Raw genomic sequence first — 19,114 nt, forward strand, 5'->3', positions numbered from 1 at the left:
GTATTTTACAATATAAACCTGTAAACAGCTCTCCAAAAGGCAAAAAGAATACTTCATTCAACATTAATAGCTGTTTAAAGGAGAGGCATGCCTGTTGTGTTACAATTTCTCACTAGATTTTACTGCACTTGAAAGCTCAGTTTCAAAATGCGTAGATATATCAGCAAGAAAGTTCTTCTGAAGTAAAGCCACCCAGGAGAGCAGCATGTGAACACTTCACATCTGATGATGAAATAGGCCAAGGATTTTAACCTACTACTAACATGTAGGAAAGGGATTTCTGTATGAAACTTCACCAAGTTTCCAAGCATTAAAAGTGTTACTTTTACCTTCTAATATCAACAGGTTGAAGAAAAAATAATTTTACAGAGAAACATCAGCCCCTCAACTTATTTCCTGTAATGCACTGTAAGTGTGCCTCTCTAGGTGTCCAGTACAGACTGTATACACATACGTGTATATACGTAAATAGAGCCATGAGGAGTTATGTGTTGGCTGTTTTCCGCAGTTTTCCATAATAATTTACAGTGAAATCCTGGCATCACTGAACTCATGATTACACTGATTGCTTCGTTCCCTGGTTCTTAACATGGGCAACATTATTTCATACTGTAGGAATGTTTTGCTTGATAACATTTATTTAAAAAAAAAAAAAAGTGAATGTGTGTAGTTCTTTTAACAAAAGTTTATATTCTTGCTTTTTCTTTTTTCAGTATTTTAGAATAGAAAGTATGTGCACAAAACCTTAATGTGGAAGCAGAAAAAGAAAAAAAAAAAAAGAGAGAGAAACCAGTAATTTCTCCAGTAGTGTGCATTTTCTACAATTTTGTGATAAAAAAAAGACAGGAACTCCCAAACCTCTTTCACAGATGTATGCTTCTTCAAAGAATTCTGCCGTTTACACAGAGAATTAACTACCATCAGTGTGTTGTAAGAGCTGCTTCTTTCTAAACTTCTTTCCTTTTTTGCGGTTTAAGCCCACTAACTACTGAAGCCTTGCAGGGGCAATGGGAAGTGATGGCAAGACGTGCATTCAGATGACTGTTCTTCTATGTTCGGAGGGAGAGAACTATGGAGACCTGTGAAGAATGCTCAGGCTTTCTACTGAAAGAGTACACCACATAAATATTTATACCAGTCTTTGGAAATATGCTAATCCAAGGCAAGTAATTTTCCCTCTCTTTAATAGAGTCATAAAAAACAATTAAGGTGATTTAATTACTGCCAAGCCCAGAGAACAGATTTTGAACTCTGACAGATGAACATTCATCACAGTGCCATGTTATGCTAACCCTAAAACACAAGTGTCTGAACAGAACAGACAATTAAACCTCCATCATTTCCCCTACCTTCGTGCAATACTTTGGGCTGAATCCAGATCCCAGGAAGTCAATGGGAGCAGAAGCCAGACTTTTCAAGTTCTGACTGAAAGCCCCAGCTTTAAATTAGACACAAGTAGTTTGCATGCAAGTTTGTAGTTCTTCATGATGCCAAAGTAAATTTAACTTCATGGTCCTTTTCTGAAATCATTTCAATCTTAATTTAAACGTTATTATAAGCTGCAAAGAAATGCTTAAAGGACTTTTAACTTTGATGTCCTTCACAGTTACCCAGTATAGAGGTTCAATTGTTTTAAACTTTTGGGGTTTATTCATACTTATAAAATCCTTTGACGTCTATCTCTCTGTTATGCCCTTAAGGGCATGGGGGGAAAAAAAAAAAAAAAAAAAGAAAAAAAAATATATATAAATCCGCATAAACTGAAAATCTGTAGAGCTGGAGTTCTTCCAAGAGTGCTAACAAATCTTTATCTTTTTTATTTCTTAAGTTGGGGTAGGGAGGGTGTTTGTGAGTACATTCTCCAGAAGCTATGCACTGAGTCTCTATAAAATATTCCATGAACAGTAATGCAACCAAACAGAAAATGTGTTTCTCTTCGCATTTTACTCTGTTGGGCTTTTTCATTTTATAGAATTAGAACTAATTCAATTTGAATCTATTTCTTTGAGAATAAAGTTATATGCTATGTATCTTGACCTACAACATCGAGCAGCAGCCCTGTATTTGGCTATTCGGGGTTGCTAGCATTCAGTACATACGTGTTCTACTTCTGATTTTTACACAATGCCCAATGTAATCTTTGCTAAAGCCTTGCATTTCCATAGCCCCCAGTAACTTCACCAATGAAAATACAGAGAACTGTGTGCAAGCGGTCTTTGAAACCTGCTTTGGAGATCTCTGCTTATATAAAATCTTAAAAGTACAGAAGTGTACTGTGTACAACAGAGAATGTTTCTACCCGCTATAAATAACTGCAACTAGCTATAATTCTTCCGTCTACCTCTGCCCAGATACAGAAATCAGAAAATGGCTACTCGTTTAAATCCTGTTTAAGGAGAGAGCCCTCCAGCCCGCCCTTTTTTGGTGAAATTTCCTTCTTCTCTGAAGCAATTAATAAACAAAACACAGAAAAAGGAATGGGTCCCAGAAGTTCAAAGTATTACATTGTACTTAAGTGAAGAATCTATCTTAATACCATTACCAACACGTGCCAGCTTAAAAGCACATTATTTCATTGATACAACTATCTGAAGAAAGGCTAACTCACAGCATATTATTCCATGCAAAGCCCTGTAATCTGATAATGCACTATTCTAAAACAAACTTCTGTGCGGCAGTAACAGAGTTGTCTATTCTTCCTTAAATAACTTCCATACTTTTGGAGAGAGTTTACATGGATCTTGGAAAGCAGCAGTAAGAGCTTCTGTTTGCATGCACAGAGCTTCTACTTTGTGCATTTTTAAAGCAGTGATACTGAGCACAGATACAGGTACTGCTCTAATACCAAGACGGCTTCTGAAGGAATTAAACACCACTTTATATTCGGCTGTACTCTCATGCCATAATCTACGGTTTATGTATGTTTTCTTCAAGGAGGGGAAGGGCAGGCTGCGTTTCCAGATTCAGCACGTGTTAGCAAAACTGCAGGGACTGCAGGCTGAAGTTCCCTCTCTTTCACATAATTTCTTCTGCTTCCACCACCTCTGATTCTGTGCCAGCTCACTGAGAGGGCAGGTCATCTGAGCACCTATTGTATAAGTAGGGGGAATTTTATAGAGGTGCAAATTTTCCTAAGGCACATAGAATGGGCTTTAAAATGTTTTGTATCTTCAGAGGAAATGAAGATCTGAGAAAACTCACAGCATGTTGTTTTAAAAATGAGGATAATCACTGAAGGCCTTGCTAAAGAATACACATCCAAAGGTCAAAGCTTTTTCTGCATCCTGACAATATCTACTTTTTTTTTTTCCATAAAAAAATTATTGTCAAAGTAAGGCAAGTCAAGCTGCAGAGAAGCCATAAAAAAACTCTACCAAAACCTTCTTATTGTCCATCTGTGCTAGCAAAGCTTCCTCCCAGGACAGCTCTCACAAGACACCTGTTCGGAGAGCATGCCGCATGGCTCTGGCAGGACCCCCGTCCCAAACACTGCCTGTCAGCTGCCAGCGTTCATGGTTATGGTGAGACTTCGTGGTCAATGCGAGGCGCCCCAACAGCTCCGTCCCCACTGCAGGAGCTGCAACTTGCAGCGCGTTAGGGCCTGGGCACGACCAGGCTGGGGAGCTGCGAACTATCTGGTTACATCCTGCTGGCCGAAGATACAGAAAAAAGATCTATATCAGTGGGCTTTTTAGAAGCTTTTTTACAAGTTTTTATTCATACAAACCCATCTGCATTGGCACGTTTTACTTAGTTTCAGGGCTTGGGACACCAGTGGCAGTCCACCTCCGGGCTTGCAATGCAAGAGTGAAGAGGAAATCAGGTAAGTGTCCAGCGCTGCGGTGCACACAAGCCCCCTTCCCAACAACATACAAATACTAGAAAAGGCACAGCAAAATAAGCTGAATAAATTAAAAATACTTGAGAAATGCAGTGCAAAATGTAACATAAGGAGAGCTGAACTAAAGCATTTGCTTTCATTCATTAGTGAGGATACCCTCTCCGTATCACATTGTCACTCCTCAGTGAGAAGGTCATCCAATTCAGTCACTGCTCCCCAAATATGAAAATACAGAAATGTGTGCGAGACAGGCACCATCTTTTACTTTACATTACTCAACGGTGTTGTTATCAAAGTTCTCCTGACAGACTCAGTATCTGCAAACATTTTTAACTCCTCCCTTGCCCCGTTTTTAGGCCCGTCAGTTGTGTGAGAAGCAGCGAGCGGCCTATTTTAAGCAAGAACACTTTTGCAGCAGTCCCCGTTGGCTGCTATTAGCCAGGCGCACGCAGGGATCCGCACCCAAGCCTGGGGAAGGCTGTGAGCGCTATCAGAGCCCGCTGAGTGACAAAAGCCAGGGCAGCCCCGACCCGCACCCAGCTCTGAGGCTGGGGGCACGGCCAAGGTGGGGCAGGCGCTGAAGTTATCAGGGGCCCTCGCTGGGGAGCATCGTATTGTGGTGGAGACCGCTGGCCTGGAAAAATAATGCCAACGAGGTGAGGCCCAACGCGGCCGTGCGAGCAGGGGAAGCGGGGCGCTGCGTTAAGGCTCCTGTCACTCGGGTGCTCCGGCGAGCAGGCAGGTGCGGTGAAGCCCAAATCGAAGCCTCAAAAAACAACGTCGAGGAAAAAAAAAAGAAATAAAATAATACCTCTCCAAGACCAGCACCAAACCACACGCCACTCAGTCCCCTCACACCCTCCAAAACGTGATAAAAAAACGACCCCGCGAGCCACGGCGGCCCCGGTTCCCCCTCAGGTGCCCCCCCCCCGCCCCGTCCCGTCAGTGCCGGGGCCGCCGTCGGGGTGGCGGCGGCACCACCGCAGCGTGTAGTTGCGGCCCTGGTTGTTGTCCCAGTACTCGCCCTGCTGGCTGCGGTAGCGGACAGCGAAGTGCAGGGCCGAGCCCTCCCCCGGGCTCGGCGGCACGCACAGGGTGAAGCCGTAGCGCTCGGCCGGCGCCTCGACGGCGGGGTTGGTGGTGCCGGTGGTGCCGGTGGTGGTGGCGGCGGGGGGCAGGGGCTCCGCCGGGGCGTCCATGAAGGAGAGCCACTCGTTGAAGGTGTATCGCACCGTCACCTCGGCGGGGCCGCCGCTCGGCAGCACCTGCACCGTGCCCCGCACGCCGGCGGCCGAGGCGGGCGGGCAGAGCCGCTCCAGGCACACCCGCTGCCGCCGCAGCCGCTCGGCCGAGGGCGCCCCCCCGTCGGGGAAGTCGGGCTCCAGCAGCAGGGCCCCGCCGCAGGGCAGCCCCGGGGCCGCTCCGGGCTCCGCTGGCTCGACGTGCGGGCTCTGCAGGCGGGACAGGGCGGCGGGCGGCACCCGCGGCTCCTCGGTGTCGCTGAAGTGCTTGACGCTGGCCAGGCTCAGCCCCAGCGAGTCGGCGAACTGCACCCGCTTCTTGCACTTGGGGCAGCAGCCCGGGCCGGCCGCCGCCTCCTCCTCCTCCTCCCCCTCGTCCTCCTCCTCCTCGTCTTCCTCATCCTCCTCTTCCTCCCGCTCCGCGCCGGGGGCCGGCGGCCGTGGGCAGCGGCGCAGCTCCAGCAGCAGCAGCCCCTCCGCCCGCTCCCCCGACGGCTGCCGCTTCGCCCCCGCCGCGCCGCTCCCCCAGAGCAGCCGCTGCTCGCCGGGGGCCGTCAGCTCCTGCTGCGGCTGCAAGGGGCTCGCCATGGCCCCCCCGGGCCCTGCCCGTCCCGTCCCGTCCCGTCCCGTCCCGTCGGGGGCCGGCACCGCTTTATCCGGCGCCCCCGCCGCCGGCCCCGGGTGGGGGGCGCGTCCCCCGGCGGGCCCGGAGCCACCCCGCAGGGCTGCGGCGGAGCTGCGGGCGGGGGCGGGCCCTGCCGGCCTCCCTGCCCTGCCCTCCCTTCCCCTGCCCTCCCCTCCCTTCTCCTCTCCCGGAGCGAACGGGGAGGAAATGCGAGGCGTGTGCGGCGGCCGGGGGGGCGGGCACGGCGTCCCCCCACCGCCTCGCAGCGCCGGGGGCCGCGGTTTCCACAGCGAGGGGCAGAGAGCCGCCAGCAACGCCGCCGGGAGTTTTATGGGGTCTGTAGGGGGGGAGAACAGCTCTTCCTGGGGCTGTTACTGCTGCTGTGCTGCTGTTACCATTTAGGCTTCCATCCATCGCGCGGCAGCACCAGAGGAGGCCCGAAGGAGAAACCCAGAGGGCCCGGGTTAAGCAGGACAAACCCTTGCACCACGATGGCATCACCTCGGAGCCAGAGCCCAGCTCCCACAGAGGCAGGAGGCTGCGGGGAGATGGCATAAGCAGTGCACAAAGCAGGCCCCGTGCTCTGTACTAATGGTAAAATGTCCATCCCCTGCAGTGGAGAGCTTGTGACACACACACACGCACGCGCACACGCACACGCGCACACACACACACACACACACACACACCCACCCACCCACCCACCCACCAGCTTTTACGTTTAGGTCAGTTTCCACCCATCCTGACTGCTGGGGGAAACTTTGAGAGTTGGACTCTAGGACAAAACCCCAAAGGCAGGTAAATGCAACACCAAATGCCTTTAAGACCTGAAGCCCTGTAAATGGAACACCAAACGCATCCATTTTTAACATTATTATTTTCTGAGCAAATCTTGCTGGCTGCTTTTTCTCCCCCCACATTTGTTGCCAGCAGTTCTCCACCTGTGGAAAATAAAGTCCAAAGCCTCTTGAGGCACATGTGCACGTGCACCCTGACTTGAATGTCAGAATGTCTTTGAACTTCCAATCTGACAACAACAACAACAACAAAACTTATCCAGGAGGAAAAACAAAACACAAATTTTACCTTTTAAACAAAGAAGTGGAATTCTGCCTCAGGTTTATTTTCTGAGGGTAATGTATAGTAAACAGTATCCTCCTAACAAGACGCTTTTATTACGATCGTGAGACCCATATCTGAGAATTTTTCCAAATTTAATTCCATTGTTTGTGCATGCCATTGCTATTGTCTGTGGATGATTTGCATGGATGATTGCAAAAATACTTCACTCTCAAACTTCCCTTCATTCTGAGGGAAAAGACACTAAAAAGCATATGCAAATAACACTGTACTAGCTGAAGCAATGCACTCCCACTATGCATTTATCTTTGTTGTTGTTGTTGTTCATATTTTAGCTTGGTTTTTATTTGTTTGTTTATTTTGCATAGTTTGTTTTATTTTTGGTATACATTTGGTTGCCAAAATGCATCCTACCAACGTGAGTGAATTCAGTGCTGCCTGACTGAGTGTGCAGTCTGGATCTCACAGAGGAATGAATGTCAGAGCAGCAGAAGCATTACTGAGCATTTTCCTTAGGAGATAGTGCTGTGATGATATTCGTCCTGCACCTCGAGTGAGAATTGAGCAGCCAACAGTTATTTAGGAGTGCCAAATCGTTTGACTCCTGTAGCTTCTGGCACTGCACTCCACATTTGTTAGCAGTTCATTTTAGAGCATTGTAGGAACAGGAATGAAGGACAAACATTCTCTTTGGCACCAGCTGTGCTAATGGAAAACATTACTAATACCATTTTGCCGTCAACTGCTCATCACCAACACTCTGCTTTAAGTTGCCATGTTCACCAGGCTGTCAGCTGAACTATTCATAGGAGCAGCCCCTCACCTAGCCCGGTCCAAGTGAACAGTGTGCCACCACTTAAGCTCTTTAAACTAGCCACCCTCATTTTAATGGAAGTAAACCACAGAGCTGAGGTCTGCAACATGTTACAAGAAAGCTTCAATGAGGCAGAAGAATAAATGGCAGTGCTGTGTCACCGTCCTGTTAACATTCACTTTGACCAAAACAGGTTGCAATGCAGGCCCTTGCTTACCTGTGCCCTGAAATGAGAGCTCATGGCCTACCTGTTCTAGGTTTGTGACAACTAAAATTACCAAGCTGAAATGAAGAAAGATGAATACATAACATGGTTAACAGTGCTTAGTACTTAAAATGTCTTAAGATAAAATACAGTGCGACTACTTTACTTTCTCAAAGTAATACCTATGTTAGAATGAAGAAAACAGAAATGAAGAAGCCAGCACTCACTTCCTCATGTGGTGTTTATTCCACTAAAGCATGCTTTCTCAGCTTGCCAAACCAATTAACAAGTATTTTAAGCAGCAAAGGGGGAAAATGTGCCATTTGCTGATAATGCAAAACCATTTGGACTAATAGAAATTGAAGAGGAATGTGAAAGGTTTAAGCAAAATAACGGACTGCAAAATGAGAAACTTAATCTAAATATTGATAAAAAAATAAGTAATGTTGTAGGAAGTGATACACATTTTTTATATACTCCATAAATCTGGGAGACAGATCTGCAAAAAGGATTACTGTATGCAAAAAATTTGAAAAAGCAGTTAAGACAACAGGAATCCATATTACATGGAAAGAATCTACATGAGGCAGCAGCATACAAAGAGAAGTTCATTTTTTTTATTGTAATCATTTGCTAGTATTCTGAAAATGAGTATTACTTGAAATCAGATAAATCTTTACAACAGGCATTTCTTTACACAACATTGAAGTGATGTGATGGTGGACATTTATTTAAGGAGGTATTTGGTGTTGCCTCTGAAATATTTCAAAATGGATTCTCTTAAAAGGATGGGGCAACCAGAGCTTCAGACTACCAAGTACTATTTACTGCATTTGTTACTAAAGAAAATGTTGAGATAAAAGTGGAGGGATTTCCTGGTAAGAGACAGCAGAGTCACAGTCAGGAGGCTTTTTGCATTCCCTGGGGTATTGCCAGTTATGTTTACGGTATCATATGACACACAGGATTAACATTGTACATGTACCTTCTTTCTTCTCCTCCCTTCTTGTTTCCCATCTCCTTACCCTGTCCCTCTAATCCCCATCCTGCATTCAATACACATATCCTGCAGGAGCATTTTGATCCTAAGATGGCTACAGAGTGACATGAGAAAAATAGGGATGCACAAATCAGTGGTAAGTGATTCATGGTATTGCTTTCTCAATTCTGACTGCGATTGCATGGTTATATATTTCTCAGGACTTGTTAGATCAAAGATTTTTGTTTGCTGCTTTGGGATGGAGCTCTATTTGATGTGCAATTTAATAAATTGGTCGAGCTCTTTGGATCAATAGTCATCATTTGGACACAAAATGAACATAAAAGTATTTGTTTGCAGACACCCAGAGTCAAGTAATGGGAGGATTCTGTTCATGCAACTCAGCCACACAGTTTAATCCAGGAGTCCATTCAAATGCTTTTCATCATTTCTTTTTATGCACTTTTAATATTAGCTTCAACCTTCAAACCCAAAACTAGAAGATTCTCCTGTTAGTCCAGATGGAAAGTACCCTACCACGTAGAATGTAGCCAGTTCAAATATGCCGTATCTCTTCAAGTCCCCCCTCAAGTCTTACTTAAGAAAATCTCCTGTAGCATATCAGACAACTTGAATGACTAATAACTACTAAGAAATATTTAACTATATTTACAGGGATTTGCAAATATGCAGGGATTATCACAGTTCATACATGAAATTAGTACTTTTTTTTTCTCTCAAATTCTAGCAAAATTGGTTCTGAACTATCTTATTCATTTCAAAAACCACATTCTTCATCCAAGTTGTAGCAGCTGATATGGTTGTACAGAAATGTCAGGGAGGATATTAATAGTCTCCTCAATTACTATTATTTTTTTAAATGCTCCCTAGCCCATGGGAAATTTGAGTTTCTCTGTATTTTTAATAAGGTTAGGATTCAGTTTACTATGTTTGTGACTATGATCACTGACTGAAAGACTCAGTGGGTCTATAAAATCTGACTGGAAGTTATTCAGAAGTAGATTATTAGACCAAATTTTCTTCCTTATGCAGGAAAACCAAGCAGCTGTACTCCAGAAATGCATGGATTAGGTCTGTAATGGAAGAAGTACTGAAATGGAAACAAATATTTGGAAGTGATCACTTTAGTTTCCAAATCTTAAACCCAAAGATTTAAATCCAAGATCCTAATTTTTCTGCAGGATACTCAGCAAACAAAATCCTTCAGAGCTCTGAGCCTTTCAGGCAATCTCTTTTAGAGATGTCTGCCATATCTTTCTGGATTTTGGTAAGGCCTTTGATACTGTCCTTCACAGCATCCTTTTGGACAAGTTGTCCAGCTGTGAGACAAACAGGTTCACACCACACTGGGTGATGAACTGGCTTGGCAGTAGAGCTCAAAGGGTTGCGGTGAATGGGGCTGCACCTGGCTGGTCACCAGCAGTGCTACCTCCCCAGGGCTCTCTGTAGGTCCCTTCCAACTGAACTATTCTGTTCTGTGTATTCTGTCTTGTCTCTAAAAAGACTTGATGCTGACATTCCTTATGGGAAGTGGAGATTGCTTAAAATATACAGAAATACAGTTTTCCTGAACTATAGCAAGGGCTGTGTTTCCCACAATGATGTGGAATATCCTTTTTAATTACTAATAACTATTTAGCAATAGGCCAAGGAAGGTCTCTTCATTTGGGTGAAATAACCTTTCTGAAGTTGGAGTTTTGTAATCGATTTCAATCGCTCCAAGATTTCTTCCTCTGCATGTGGTATAAACATTGAGCGCATTCTGTGTGATAACCAAGTATATAGCAATGGCACAAAATGATTCATCAATATTTTTTGACTTTCTACTTTGCAGAAATTGCATGGAAAAGATTTAAAATGCTTTAACAAACAATGTGAAAAAAAAAAACCAACATATTGAACAAAAACTTTACATTCCCTAAGATTTCAGATTTGGTTCTTGTGGTTCTAAGAGGTGTAAAGGTACCAACCTGTGATTTGTAAGATGTTTATGTCAACGTTTATATATTCACATGGTACCCTGAAAATCGTAAGTCATGGTTGTCAGATGTTTAAGCAGTAAATCATGTGATGATAAAAAAAAAAAAAAACCCTCCTGTGTACAAGCTACCATCCTAATACAGACAGTTACTGCATTTCAACAAATTAACCCAAAGAGAGAGTATTTGAAAAGGCAAAGTTCAGATAGTCACTAGGAAAAATGGTTTCAGCTTCCAAAATGTGTTTATGTGTTTATGTATATTTTTTGCATATCAATCTAGGAAAAAATATAATGTGGATCAAATTCCACTGTACATTATTGCTGTACATTATCACTTTAATGTAATTACAGGCCCGGGCCTGTCCCTGTGAGGTGAAGGGGATCGAGGGTGTTGGGGGGTGAGCTGTGAGGGGCCAGCTGCAGCTGGAGGGTGGTGGGATGGCCTCATGGTGGGTGTCCCCCTCATCTCTTGCTTGGCTGCAGTTAAAGGAGGGGAACAGCCCCAGTGCCCGATGTTGACCCTATATTGCATGTCTTGATACACAGCGCTGGTCCAGAGCTTACACAGAAATCCGGAGTTCAGACACAGAGCCGCGTGGTGGCCCAGCTCCTGCAGAAGCTGCCCTGGCTCCTTGCTGATCTGTTTTTGGTATCGAAGATTTTTTAAAACTTGGTGATAGTGACATCAACGAACTGTTCACAAAGTCGTTTCAGGCAGAGGCGGTGGGTAGGAAACCAGCCCCATGCTGATCATGATGATTAGTGTGTTGGCTAGAAACAGAGCCAAAGAAAATTGTGCAGATGAAGCTTTCTGCTGGAGCAAAAGTCTGACAGAAGACATACAGGCTATCTACTTACAAGGACATATGAAGAATTTAATTTGTTTCTGGCCTCCAGACCCTATGCAGCAGTTGCTCAAAGTTAGACATCAAGGCAACACCAGAACCTGTGAAACAGTAAAAGCAAGCAGCTAGAACTGCAAGAGAGCTCTGCTGTCTCCTCTAGATGCCCCAGGGTTAATAAGGATAACCTAAGGGGAACAAAAGGTTCATGGCATTCTTCCGAAACTTAAAAGAAGTTACCCTAAACCAACAGAGCATTACTGGGTTAAAGGTTGGAGTAGATGATCTTAGAGGTCTTTTCCAAACTGAATGATTCTGTGATTCTATGATTGTGCCATCATATTGCACTGGACTTTAGTAAGAATGGAGCTCCATCTTATGCCAAGTATAAAGGGCATTCAGCCCCCAAAACTGTTGCTGGGCTATTAAAATAATCGTATTTTTACTTGCCATCTGTCTTAAGTTACTGGATTTTGCTCCTGCCCTGCCACCTAGCAGTCTGCCTCTGGAAAACTGAAAACGAACATCTCCTTAAAACTCTGTAAGGAAACTTACTCAGACAGAAGACATGTTTACTTCCTGACTAAGGACACCCCAAAATTCCAAATGCTTGAAATACACTCCAAAATGAGTTTCTAGATAGCATATAATGCATAACTGATGAAGCAATGCATCTCTAAACTGTTTTTGTGACTGTTTTGAGTCACTAGCCACGAACCATTAAATGTCCAACACTTTAGATTTTTTAACATTTTTTTTTCCTCTCTAAGGCATTAGATTTTTGCTCATTGGAAATGGGACATGAAAATGGAAAGTGAAATGAACTTACACCCAGATGTTTTCTGTTTTGTGTTTTTGTGTTTGTCATAAGCAAGAAGGCCTGTAGCTCGCTCAAAATCAATAGTGGCATGAACTCATTTGGACACTTCTTGGACAACAGAGTTGGTCAGCTGGTCAGAGGGGCCTTTGCCACGTCAGCTGGTGAAGCCTCTGACGGGCTTCACAGTCGTGTTGGACTTGGCTTTTTTAAAAGCGAATGTTAACCTGACCTCATCAGCTCAGATACCTCTGTCATTTGGGAAAATAGAGTTGTGCAATATAGCACGTTCTAGTAACTCCTAGCAAATGCAGGGCAACCTTTTCAGCACGGCAGTCACAACTGGGTAAGTAGTACGTCAGTTGTTTCTCTCACTTGTCTTAAAACACGTCAGTAGGCTTTAAGTCATAACCTTGATGTATAAATGCTGTGTTAAAAATAGTTTGCTTGAATGCGTAGTTTTCCAAACTGCAGGAAAAGGAGTAAATTCAACCCTGACTCTTTTAGGTTCCCCAGGACTGCCACAATTAGAGTTTGTTCTGAATTGCTAAGGTATGTTGGAAGACAGCAAAACAGGTAGGTACCTGACAGAAGGTCCTGCAAGAGAGAATTTTTATTGCAGTTGTTTATACTGATTCTCGTGACTTATGAAAGGATTGTTTCAGTTGATGTACATATGCAGCTGAGTATCTGTAGCTGAGTATCTGTACTGTATAGTATCTGCAGCCGGATATCTGTAACACAGTACACACAGTACTGCTAAAAGACAAAAACAAAAAAAAAAAGTTGAGTTTCAGTGAATGAAATAGCTTATGTAGTGGTCTGAACAAAGAGATTTGCATTTCTAAAGAATATTAATAGTTTTGACAGTAGGAAAGAAGCAGAAGAAATATGTGCTGTTTTACTATTAACGTGCTGTTCTAGCAAGTAAGCCTGCACCTCAAAACTCATGTTCATGAACAAGAAATCTAGGACTGAGTGCTACTGCCTAATGCTGAAAAAGTGAAGGATTGGCATTAATAGTTATCATTAAGAGTATTCAAATAAAAGTCACTGACATAGCCATATATGAATGGAGGCATGCTCAATCCTGCATCACCAGAAGTGAAAAAAAAAAAAAAAAGCTTTATATTTCATTGACTATAAATAGAATAGGTCATACATACTATGAATTCAGTCCTAATTTAAGCATCTTTAGGAGGAAAGGCAGAAAAGAAGCTCCATCTAGTGGTGTGGTTGATTGTAATTGCTTTTAAATTTCATTTGATTGCACATGCATTCATATCCAGCAACAAAATGAAAAATTGAAGTAGCATATGAAAGATCATCTCTCCTGCAAACTAAGCCAGCATTTTCTAACATTTTAAAATCAGAAAACGCTTTAAAATCAGAAACTGCTTCTGTTTGAAGCAAAACAGAGCTGATGCCTTTTAATACAATGCACATATGACCCTGACATGTACTAATCTAGAATGGAAACAGGCCGTCAAACAAAAATACAAGGGTATGTTAGCACACTTCAAGAGGTAACCTGCTGCAGCCCAGGGGTGGGAGGAAGAGAAGGCAGCAATCATTAGCCAGAGGATGAAGGAGGAGGAGTGTGAATGTGAAGTCAGGATCACAGATGAACCTGTCACACAAAAGATTCTGGAAGGTTAGCAGTTATTTTAAAACATTGTTCCTGTTTCTCAAATGAAAGCAACAAACTTTTCACGGGTTGTTTTTATAAGAAATTAACTTCAGTGAACAAACTGTGATTTGTTTGGAAAAGATGCTGTATTTCCTTTCTTCAAAGAATCTTGAACTGTTCTATATATAATAGATTTGCAACATTTTGTTCTGAAAACCAAATCAGATGCTTTAATCATTTTTTAATGTAAGAAAATGACTACATTTTAGGAAGCTGCTTTCTGCCTCCCTGCCTCCATTATACTTTATCACCTTGAGCTGTGAAAGTCATACCTTCTTGAATGTATTGACACACACAGTAGAAGAACCTGGATGCACAGAACGGTTTAGAAAAAATAAATATTAGGCTTACCAGTGCCTGCACTGGATATTTGCAAAAAAAATGCTGAACAAACAGGAGTGGTGCACATGGTCATAGTAAAATAGTTTGACCAAAGTCTAGAAATTATTTTAGCAAGTATTTAATTGGAAATGTTTGTGTAGATACAACACTGGTAATTTCAGTGAAGTCAGTGCTTTACAGAATTGGCAGGTATACACCCCCAAGCTGATGTTGTAAAATGTTATAAGCATTATAAAATATAATACTAATTAGCTAAATCACACCAAATCTAACTACAGAAGTTCTATGCCTACTGTCTTGTACAAACTCATGTCTGTTACTGCTTATTAAAGCAGTAACAATTTCAGTGGCAATTTCAAGACCAGTCCCAGTATCCTAGCCAAAGGACAAACAACAGCAGCCATGAACAGAGATATAAATAAAACTTGTCCTGCAAACTCCAGTGAGTAAAACACACTTTGTCTACTCTTTTTAGTGCCTGCATTTCAATTATGAAATATGTGTTATTTCCTCAAATCAGTGCACTGTTACCTTTTTTTTTTTTTTTTCTAAAGAGTAAAGCAGAGCTTATTATTAATTACCCACACAAATCTATGTAAAAAGTATGTTGAGAAAACAGATGTGAGCACCCATATGCTAAAAGCTGCCCAAAGTGACATTGTCTCTGTAACCTTAATGCGGTGTTTTGGTGCATATTGTTTAGGTTACAGTCTTTAATTATGTATTACTATGCATTTTTCCCTCAGGACTCTCACATTAAGCACACAAGAGAGACAGCTACTCAATGCTGTTGTCGTTGTTTTTCTCTACGTTGCTCAATGTGTAGCTGTAGGCGTTACTTATTGAACAGTATTCCAGTCCTGCTCTGGAGATGCGATTGGATTTCCTCATGGGATTCTCCATAGTGCATACTGCAGAGAACATCCTTACTCATGTAAATAAGTAAGTAAATTAAAGTGAGCAAATTGAATCTTACCACAAATATTATCACAATTCATATCTACATGAACTGAGATTCCACCTTAATAAAATTGTCTTAGGCTCCTTGTTCCCAGTGCAGGCTTGGCGTAGTTCAGGGCAGTTGTCATTTTTGAGCCATCTGTAGATAATAGACAGTTCACATTACCATACAGTAAATATTTAAGAATAAGCTTAGCTAAATATGTTTCCTTTGCTGGTGTCTGCACAACTAATCTGCTGTAACTCTGCTTGCGCCTCCATTTTCATATCCAACTAAAACAAAAAGATGAATCCCACATGTCTCTCATTGTTTTTCACTCCCAAACTGGTGAGGCATTTAAAGGCAGCTACTCCAGTGATTCAATACCTCATATCTAGTATCTATAATGTGAGTATGATAGATTGTAAATGCAACCTCAGGGTGCCAAAATTGAATTGTTTATCTTTTTATTTGTTGAAGTAGAAGGACTCAAGTTACTTCAGTATTAGTATTCAGTATATTTTCAATATTCAGAAAATATTTCAAGAAACAGCTGCACAGTAAGGAGTTCAGAAACAATTCAACTGAAAGAAGACACTTGGTGTTCAAGTCAGAGATGTTCTTGAATAGGAAGTGTCGCTGTTTACACTCTGCTCTGTTTCCCATCCAAACAATGGATATGCATGAGCACAATTAAGGTGAAAAGAAAGTTTTTTTACTGTTCTACCTTATCCTCTTCACAACACCAATGGGTCAGTGTCACTCATACCATGCATAGCTTAGCCAAGGCTAAGGAAGTAATTCCAAGTTTACACTACTGTAAAAGTATTCAGAATATAACTGTGACTCTTTTAAGTAAATCATAGCCTGTAGAGTCTCAATTATAAATTGATTCCCATAGCTGTCTCCCTCGCATACCACTATTTCCTAATGATATAAGCAGTCCTACCCAAATACTTTCAAACTTTCTTTCTTACTTTCAGACCTAAGGATAACTCAATAAGATCAAGTGTAGCCAGGTTAATCTTAAGGAACCAAAATTTGGAGCCCTTAATTATCTTGTGGAGTGATGTAGTAATCAGATTGGAGTCACAGGGAGAATCAGCTTAATAACCAAAGAGGGAGACTGAATGAATGAACTGAGTAAAACTTTTAAGGGCAGCGGATTCGTTTTCACTTTGAATATTGAATGGATTCAGTGATTAAGTCAAATTACTTCTAGGCTTTCTTTTTCAAAGGCTTTTTTCAAGAGTATTTTTCTCTCCTTCAGAGTTTTCCTTTTTTAGCCATTGTCAGAAAGATTCTACTTATTTTCATGTAACTTTATATGCCATTTTCTACGTATCCCTCCAAATGAAGAAAAAAATGGCATTTCTTACTCCTCCTACAAGAAGGATGCATCTATTTCTCAATACAATCCCTGTTCTTCTAAATCCAAGAACAAAAGATTTATCTTGGCCAAATGCAGAGAGTTCTTATTTTACTGTGAAACCTGTCTTCCTTTCAAACTTGAAAACTAATGCCTCTATGTAAAACTCCATGTCCTTCCTGACTTATGTTCAGTGGGTGTGTTTCCATTATGGTTTATGACCAAATCCACATAGTTGTCATTCCTTGACATTCCTTCATATTACGGAACAGGAAGACCCATCAAGTATCAGCACTGAACTGCAACAAGATGCAAGCCGATTTATTTTTGACATATAAGTGCAGTGGGTAAATGCAGCAAAGTGGTGACCTTGCTGTATGTTCTGCAAAGACCAATAATCCTCCAAGCAGCCAGTGAAGTTCAAAAGCTTTTTTTTTGAGCTGGTAAATCTTCACACTGATGTGATTTTTGCTGCTTCATTGGTTGAATGAATGGCGCAGTTTCTTGCCTGGATTTTTCATCTAAAACTTCCAGACATACAAAGGCTTGCCTGTTCCCTAACACATTTGGCCAGAAGCAGTAGCAGCAATACTGGCAAGACGTTCATCCAGATGCAAACTACTAGCAGGCAGAATATAAAGACGAAGGCTCTAAAGAATTTTTCCTCCCATCATGGCAATTAGCATCTGGTTTGCTGTAAATGGTTTGTGCACCAAATGACGCAGAAGCTTTCAGATCTCAGGTAAAGAGCTGATCTGTAGCAGCAAAGTTTTTATCCAATTTTGTTCTCAAACACTTTACCCATGAAAAACTAATGGAGGGAATTGCACAGTTGCCCCAGGAAATAGAGGAAATGTAATTGCTTTAAGTTCACCAGAATTTGAATTCAAACCAAAATTCACATAGACAAGACAATTGGTCTTTCAAAGTGGCATTTTTATTATTTTATTCAAAATATATAAATATGTGTATATATATACATATATATATAAACAGAAAGGCCTTAAAGTCATTCTGAAAAAAAAAAAAGTAAAAAAAAAAAAGTAAATGAGAGTCTGAACGTCCCAGACAAGAGCAAGAGAAAAAGAAGAGACAGTTTCCCTTCATCAGTAGTTCCTGAAAAAAGCTTGCTTCCATTGATCCTATGATCCACTTTAATAGTAGCTGCTGTCAAGCACAATTGGAGGGTGGGGATAGGAATATTTTTAGTGACATAAATACCTTGCAGATATTTACATGAAAGCAGCAAGGCTTTATCTGCTTCCTCACCCTTCTCTTCATAGCCTCCATGAAGCTTATTTCTCACAATGGAGCTTCCAGGTGACTGGGGAGAAAGGTTTCAAAGACTATTAATGTAATGGGCACAATTAACAGGTGTTTATGGGATTCTTTGAACATTAATGTCAAGAATTTTGCACAGAGTTTACATATAAAACTTACAAAGCTAAACTTGAAAGCCTGAATCCACACTTAAGTCTTAGTATGAGATTTAAAAAAATATTTTCCAAATGACATAGCAATGTACGTGTTGTCTACAGTGCAGCTTGTGAAAATACCATGCTTTGGCACCTAAATCCCAATGTATAAATAATGCTTTGGCATTACAGGAGCAGTCTACAAAATATTCGGAGCAATAAAAAGATATCTGAAGCAGAACGATAAGTTCAGCCTGCTAGTACAGAATAATATTTGTTAAAGATTTAATGTGAAAACTATCTGAAACATTATGTCATGACTTTGAAAGAAATTTATAATATGGCAGGCTACTGAAATTTATGTCTGTAATTGCAACTATAACAAAATACACATTTCAGGACAACTTGGTATGTAACATCCTTAATCCTAATAATGTGAATTAACTGAAATGAGAAAAAGATGATTTACTCTAAAATAAGTGTGTTGAAATGGGTTTTTGTGAAGAAAAAAAAAATCATTCTTAACTAGTTTATCCAGAATAACTATTTTAGTCTATTTCTAGATTCTAATTTGAATCTTGCTCAGATAAATGAAATGTACTATTTACGATTTAAGCTTCACTTCTGAGAATACTGCTTTGGTCCCTAAATCCTCCTGAAAGTATGGCTACTAGCTGGGAACATGTAGCTTATTTTAATCTTAGGTTATTTTAAATTACTACACAGTTTTGGTTGCTTGACTTTGTAGCTAACACTAAAGAAAGAAATCAGGCCTTCAGGCAGGCATTTCGGCAAGTGCTTTTGAATACCTGTGTACAGGCTGGATTGCTCAGGAAAGCTTGCCTTCCAGCCCTGGAGAAAAGGGCTTCCAGCTGGCTGAGAAGACAGTCTCCTCCTCTCCCCGTGGCTTTC

The 19,114-nt window shown here is 41.8% G+C and overlaps 1 protein-coding gene across 1 annotated transcript; it reads right to left on the bottom strand.

Annotated features, from left to right (window-relative positions):
• Window positions 1–1,167: 1,167 nt before the first annotated feature.
• Window positions 1,168–5,851, bottom strand: PPP1R3G (protein phosphatase 1 regulatory subunit 3G). Its single transcript, XM_068670809.1, has one exon. It carries the CDS (start codon window positions 5,668–5,670, stop codon window positions 4,756–4,758), a length of 915 nt encoding a protein of 304 aa, XP_068526910.1. The 5' UTR covers window positions 5,671–5,851; the 3' UTR covers window positions 1,168–4,755.
• Between the last annotated feature and the right edge of the window lie 13,263 nt (window positions 5,852–19,114).

This window comes from Anas acuta, chromosome 2, assembly GCF_963932015.1.
Source record: "Anas acuta chromosome 2, bAnaAcu1.1, whole genome shotgun sequence".
NCBI classification, from domain to species: domain Eukaryota; kingdom Metazoa; phylum Chordata; class Aves; order Anseriformes; family Anatidae; genus Anas; species Anas acuta.

Coding starts and splice junctions, on each gene's coding strand:
- PPP1R3G (XM_068670809.1), bottom strand. CDS start 5,670: ATGGCGAGCCCCTTGCAGCCGCAGCAGGAGCTGACGGCCCCCGGCGAG.